General features: G+C 36.9%; 1 protein-coding gene across 1 annotated transcript; it reads right to left on the bottom strand.

Moving 5' to 3' along the window:
• Window positions 1–1,450: 1,450 nt before the first annotated feature.
• LOC103581718 (olfactory receptor 7A10-like) lies at window positions 1,451–2,212 on the bottom strand. The gene has a single exon (XM_008563486.1). It carries the CDS (start codon window positions 2,204–2,206, stop codon window positions 1,451–1,453), a length of 756 nt encoding a protein of 251 aa, XP_008561708.1. The 5' UTR covers window positions 2,207–2,212.
• Window positions 2,213–7,645: the final 5,433 nt, after the last annotated feature.

The raw sequence follows: 7,645 nt of genomic DNA, 5'->3' as shown, positions 1-7,645 counted from the left end.
GGGAGAGAAGGCTGGATCTCCTACTCCACCATTGTCTTCCTCTGCTACTTTTTATTTTTGCATTTGTTGTGATATTTAAGATAACATTTGTAATTACTCTCTTGTTCAATTTATTTTAGATCGCTGTATTTAAGAGGGACTCCATTGAAATTCCCTTTCATGTAACCAGGAGAAGTGGAACACACATATGTGTTTGTGTGGGAAAACATGTGACCCTGAGTCACAGGCCTGGGCAGGAATTCATGATAGCATGGGAGGAACCCTTTGATCATGAAGATTGAAGAGACTCCTGAGAATAGAAGAAGATATACAGTGGATGATATTGTCCATCCATTGCCCATTGGTGGTTATGACAAAATTTCAAAAGGGTGAAACATTTCATTTACAGTAATGGAAAGAGTCATGTATTTACAGGCAACACTAGAAATTCTTAAGCGGAAATAGGAAAAGAATTCAATCATAGAAGTTGAAACATACCAGCCAGTCCTTCACCCCAATAAATATCCTAAATCATGGACAGCAATCTTTTATTTCTATGAATAGATGTACAGCTTAAGAAAATGTTTTACATATTAATATAACACATAACTTAAAATGTTTCTTCATTATATTTAAGGTCATCTCTGAATCTAAAACCATACTAAGACAAAGTATTCAAATTTGTCTTTGTATTTAGATTCTACTTGGAGGCATGTATTCAATAATCAATTTCTACCGGTGACTGTGGAGGCACTGTGGACACCAAGCTGAGTAAGGCAATGGATCCTAATGAAGAGAAAGACCCAATTACTAGCTGTAATACACACAAGGTTGTTAAAGTCCAAGTAATCAGGAAATGTGGTTAAGGAAGTGATACAGGAAAGAATGATGCACATGAGTGAAAAACTGGGATCTCACACATATTTTTACTATAAAATTATATAAAAACCTTTAATGCCACATACGAGTAATACAATGCATGGCTATTTCTTTAGTAAAACAAAAATTATTATTTTAGAATATATTAAAAAACTGGGATCTCACACATATTTTTACTATAAAATTATATAAAAACCTTTAATGCCACATAAGAGTAATACAATGCATGGCTATTTCTTTAGTAAAACAAAAATTATTATTTTAGAATATATTAGTCTTAAGAAATCCATGTTCTCAATCATATAATTGGAATTTTCCAGATATTTTTGATCCAAACTTGGGATTAATTTGTGAGAATAGAAAAATGACAAAGGGTAAAACCATCTACATACTAGAGAAAACAGAAAACTTAATAAAGTGAGATACTTAAATTGTATAAATTAGAAAGACCAAAGTAATGTAAATCCCAATAAATAAACAGAAGGAGCAGGTTGTACTTCTATAATATGCTAAAAGAATCACAATTTCTGCATCTGAGTCTTTGATCCCTGCAATCAGAGACACATCTTCAGTAGCAGCACAATTGGTCATTTTAGAGTTTCCTACCAAAGAATCTTCTCAGAGCCCTCTTTATGTCTTTATTCCTCAGGCTGTAGATGAAGGGGTTCAGCATGGGTGTGACCACAGTGTACATCACTGAGGCTGCAGCACTTGAGTGTGAGTTGTGTGTAGCAGCAGAACTAAGGTACACTCCTAGCATCGTACAATAAAATAAGGAGACGACCGAGAGGTGAGACGCACATGTGGAAAATGCTTTATACTTCCCCTGAGCTGATGAGATTGTGCGTATTGTGGAAGCTATCTTACAATAAGAGAAAAGGATACCAGCAAGAGGTCCACCACCCAGCAGCACAGATGCAAAATATATCACCACATCATTAAGAAAAGTGTCAGAGCAGGCACGGTGGACCACCTGATTAAGTTCACAGAAAAAGTGGGGGATTTCCAAGTCTGTGCAGAAGGACAGCCGCAACACCATTAAGGCATGTACCAAGGATTGCACTGCACTGATGATGACAGACACCAGAACCAGCCACACACAGAACTGGGGGTTCATGATGACCGTGTAGTGCAGGGGGTGACAGATGGCTACAAACCGGTCATAGGCCATCACACTCAGGAGAAGGTCATCTAACACTGCGAAAAGCATGAAAAAGTACATCTGGGTGATGCAGCCTGCATAGGTTATGACTTTGCTCTTTGTCTGGATGTTCAGCAGCATCTTTGGGATGGTGGTGGAGGTGAAACAGATGTCTACAAACGACAGGTTGGAGATGAAGAAGTACATGGGTGTGTGGAGGTGTGACGAAATTCAACATTCATTCATGATAAAGACTCTCTACAAGTTAGGTATAGATGGAAAATATCTCAACATAATTAAAGCCATATATGATAAACCCACTGCCAATATCATCCTGAATGGGGAAAAGCTGAAAGCTTTTCCCTTCTTTTCCCTTAAGAACAGGAACTAGACAAGGATGCCCACTCTCACCACTCCTATTCAACATAGTGTTGGAAGTACTAGATAGAGCAATCGGAGAAGAGAAGGAAATAAAGGGTATCCAGATTGGAAAAAATGAAGTCAACTGTCCCTGTTTGCAGATGACATGATCCTATACATTGAACAGCCGAAAGCCTCTACTAAAAAACTCCAAGAATTGATAAATGATTTTAGCATAGGGAGTATCATATATGTCTTTAATTATGTTGAGATACTTTCCATCGTTACCTAACTTGTAGAGAGTCTTTGTCATGAAAGAATGTTGAATTTTGTCAAGTGCTTTTTCAGCATCTATAGAGATGGTCATATGGTTTTTTCTTTGCTTTTATTGATGTGGTGTATCACATTTATTGATTTGCATACATTGAACCAACCTTGCATTCTTAGGATGAATCCCACTTGACCATGGTGTATAATTTTCTGTATGTGTTGCTGTATTCTGTTAGCTAGTATTTTGTTGAGGATTTTTGCATCAGTATTCGTCAAGGATCTTGGCCTGTAGTTTTCTATTTTTGGTGTATCTTTGTCTAGTTTTGGTATCAGGGTGATGTTTGCCTCTTAGAATGAGTTTGGGAGAATGGCCTCTGTTTCAATCTTTTGGAACAGTTTGTTGAGAACTGGTATCAGTTCCTCTTTGAATGTTTGCTAGATCTCTGCAGTGAACTTATCTGGTCCTGGAATTCTCTATTTTGGGAGATTTATGATAACAAATTCAATCTCTTTTATTGTTATTGGTCTGTTCAGATTTCCTACATCTTCTTGCCTCTGTATTGGTAGTTTGTATGCGTCCAGAAAATTCTGTTTCCGCCAGATTTTCAAATTTGTTGGCATATTGTTGTTGATAGTAGTGTCTAATGTTTCCCTTTATTTCTGAGGTGTCACTTGTAATACCACCTTTTTCTTTTCTAATTTTTGTTATTTGGGTCTTCTCTCTCTTTTTCTTACTTTGCCTTGCTAAAGGTTCTTCTCACCCCCAGACATGCTTATTAGGAAAACATGGTTGCAAGGCAAGATGTTAACATAGATGATTTTTCCCCTAAAGCATGTAGACAGAGGAGATAATTCCAGTTCATGAGATTCCCTTGGTGATGAGAATATGGGGCTCACTCTATTGTGATATGATGATTTCGTGTCTTGTACTTAAAGAAACATAAAAATCTGCTTAATCAGGACAGAGAAGAATGAAATGGGCAAAAGGGAGTAAAATGATTGAAGAAACTCAGATGGTCCCAAAGGACCATGATGAAGAGATAGTGGTTTTTCTTCAGGTGGCATTCCCACCCCAGTTATGTTTCTGTGATGCCTCCAATTACCAATAAATCAGCAAAGACCAATTTATTTGGAAGAGAAAAGAGAGATATATATGGTGTCAGGATACCTCACAGATTGAACATCCCAGTAGATTAATGATCAAAGGGAATAAGAAAACAGTTCACAAAAGGAAATATACAAAGTACAACAAAAGTGGATAAGTTTTAAGTGCGAAATGGTCAAAGACTTTAGTAAATGATATTATATGCAAAACTTTTGGAATTAGCAAACCAGGTTTTGAATCTTGGATCTACCACATATTTGCTGTTTGAAATTGAAGACCAAAGCCTTTCTAAATGTCAGCATCCTCTCCTGTATGGTGGACACAGTAGCATTTGTTCTCTTAAGTTTGTTGACAGATCTGATCCATATTTGTAAAAAGCTTAGCACAGTTCCTTCCTGTTGGTAAATGAATGGTTGTGACTGGTGATGAGATGAGGCAGATTTTTTTCTTTTACTTCTCAAACGAATGTCCTCATTTTATGTCCCCAATTCCATGATGTTATTTTCATTCTTTGCTGTCTCTCCAGCTATTATAAGCTGGTTGTCATCCAGTCTCATATTACTACCTGCCAAGAAATATCTTGCTATATAACAAAGGTGATCAGTCAAACCCTTGACATAAACCCCCCTAACAATGACCTACTGGCCAGTGAAGCTAAAGTTGCAGAGCTAAATATCAGTCTTAACTCTCCATGACCATCACTCCAGCTTGATCTTTACAGTGCCCTGTCCCCAACACATTGATCTCCCAAACATTGAGCTTGATGTTCAGCTTCACCAGACAGCAGATCTCCACAGCTCACCCACTACCTTCTACTTGGAGTCTCTCCCATGAGTCTATTTGGAATTTTTTACTCCTCCACCTGGAAAACTCCATCTACTCTTTAAGGAGTATGCAACATGATTACCTTCATACAAGCCTTTTTTGTTTGTTTGCTTTTCACATTCCCATAGGGAATGACACTTCCTGCATGTACTTAATTTTGATGTAGGGACTGTCACTGTGATGATTTTATTGAATTTCATGTATTATTTTTCACAGTTATGCTGTGAGCACGGTTGTGCGGTATGTAACAATGATGTACATACTCTGCCCTCCACCACCCAGATAAATTTAGTTGGAAACAGTAGCAGAGTGAGTATATATTATATAAACAATTGAGGAACTGGGGTCTCAGAGAAGTTTCTGATGATGGGAGAAAGAAAAGAAGCAGTAAATGCTAAAAGAGTTGTGGAGGTCTTGCTAAATAAATGTTTCTCCATGTTCTGAGATCTGGACTGATTGGGGTTCATGCTATGGTTTGTAAGAACTAGACAGAATAGACTAAAACACAAGAGAAAATTTTCAAGTGCATCATATATGGTAAGCGAACACACAAAATTGTCTCATGACACTCTCTGTTCAGATATGTACATGTGTGTATTTGTGTGTGCACACATGCTGGATCCTAATGTAAAATATATATCTTACTCTAGGATACAGTAAAACACAGTTTGGAATCCACTGCTGTAAGGGCAAGCATAGTTTTAAAAGGAGGACAGATTCTGCTAATGAGAGAAAAGCTCATGGGTGAAGAGCCTAACAGCAGAGCCAGGGTGTTGGAACACAGGCAGCCATCGTGGTGCTGATGTGACCTCCTGACTCAAGGGTCACATGCTGAGCAGACTCTTATTGCTCCACCTGACTGATTACAGAATTCACATCAGGGCCCTGATCTAGTTGTTATTCCTGCAACTGTTCAACATCTATTTGACCACACTTGTTTTCAAAGGTCCAATAGGGGATGAGGCAAGCCCTTCTCTCACTTTCCTTGTGGCCTTTTTTTTTTCTTGGGCTCTGGACTTTGACCTCTTTACTGACAAATACAATAAGCACAACCTGTCCTGGTTTTCTTCCTTGTCCAACATGCAGAGACCCCCCCAGAGCATACTGTATGAAACCCTGCACATACCATGAAAACCTACCCTCTTTCTTCATATCATTTATCCCTGGGGATGTTATAAACTAACAAAGACCTGGAAATAAAATAGTAAAAAGGACACTTTTTTTTGGAAACAGTGGAAGAAACAGAGTCTAACATTATAGTTTCATTCTTATATATATAACATAAGTGGATTCCAATATGCTTATGAAAAACATATAGAAAATCTTTAGGTGAATGCAAAAAATATGTTCACAATATGGCAGAATATGACTTTCATTCATAAAACATAATCCAATCACAAAAAACAAAAAGGTAACAATAAGGAAATCCAGATGTGAAATAAGATGGCAAAAGGCTTAAAAGGTGACTTATTACTACTAATGATGCAGAGGACCTTTCTAAGTGTAAAAAGTAGTGGGGGAGGGGATAGATACACAATGTGACCAACTGACCGATTTTCCCACACAAAATGTATAAAATTTCATGTATTCCCCATAAAGACATCTATACACAAACAAGTATAAAATAATTAAATGGAAAATGACACAGTAGTGAAAAAAACCCTCCATTTTTTTTCTTTGAAAGAATTATATCAAAAGATAAAAATACTCCTTTGAAAGAATGAAATCAAAAGATAAAAATACTGAGACCCCAGTACAAAAAAGCAAAGGATTTGCAATAAACAAAAAATGGCTAAGAAATCCCCAAAATATATTCATCCAAAAGAGTAATCGCAATGTATACTTTAGTGCTCCAAATTTGCCTATCAAGTAAAAGTTATTTTTCTTGATATTATAGAACTGTGGTTACCAGAGACTTGGGAGGTGAGGGGGACAGATAACAGGAAGAAGTTGGCCAACAGGTAAAAAATTACAATTGGATAGGAAAAATAAGTTCTGGAATTGTAATGCACAGTAGAGTTGCTATGGTTAACAGTTAAATTTTGTATATTACATAATAACTAGAGGACTGGTCTTTGAATGTTCTTAACACACACACACACACACACACACACACACACACACACACAAGATAAATGCATGAGGTGATAGATACATTAACTTCCATGATCTGATCATTTTATAACATATGTATGTATCAAAACATCAGATTGTACCCCATAAGTATGGACAATCACAATGTGTCAAAAATGAATTTTTTTAAAAAAAGAGAAAAAATAAAACTTATTTTTCAATGTGAGTACACAACATGGGAGAAGATACTGTGAAATGAATGCCTCATGAAGTGCTGTTGCAAGGTAGTATGAGGGTACTTCAAAAAGTTCATGGAAAGATCTGTATTACCTTTCAATTCTAATTTGCCATGAAATTTTTGATATCCTCTTATACTTGTAAGCAATCCATCGGTCTAATCTCCACAATGAATACTAAAGCACACTCAAATACACTGCACATTAAAAGTTCAATTTTAAAAAAAGGCCTCAATTCACTGCACATTTCTCCACTCCTAATCCATTTTCTTACCCCCATACTGCAAAACTCCCTGGATATGTTCTAATTTTATGGGAATTACTTTATACTTCCCATTCCTTCCTCAGGCTCATTCAGTTGGACTTCCATTCCCATCACATAATTGTCAGTAATGATCCATGCATCATAGAGTCTAAAAGACACTTCTTTTTTTCACATATTAAATAAATTAATTACAAATTAATTAGACAAACAAACACAGTAATCTCTCATCTCTGAGTTGGGCTGGTTTGGCTCTCACGTGAAATAGATAAACGTTCTTGGATTCCTTTGTCTCTGAACTTTTCCTGCAGTACCTACTAGGTTATCAGACTGACCTGAATGAGTTTTCTGAAAGGAAGGTCTTCATGCAGGTGTCTGAATTCCTCCCTGTATGGTTGAATATGAGGACTGAAGCTTTATACAGAGAAGACAACAGGAAGAAATTAAGCATCAATCCCCTCACCAGACACAGGTGTCTAAAAGAAACAACCATGTCCTGCCCAGCCCATAGTTGT

The sequence above is a fragment of the Galeopterus variegatus genome, unplaced genomic scaffold (assembly GCF_000696425.1).
Source record: "Galeopterus variegatus unplaced genomic scaffold, G_variegatus-3.0.2 Scaffold13757, whole genome shotgun sequence".
NCBI lineage: Eukaryota > Metazoa > Chordata > Mammalia > Dermoptera > Cynocephalidae > Galeopterus > Galeopterus variegatus.
Note: the sequence above shows the minus strand (reverse complement) of the source record. Positions and strands in the feature narration are given on the sequence as shown.

Coding starts and splice junctions, on each gene's coding strand:
- LOC103581718 (XM_008563486.1), bottom strand. CDS start 2,206: ATGTACTTCTTCATCTCCAACCTGTCGTTTGTAGACATCTGTTTCACC.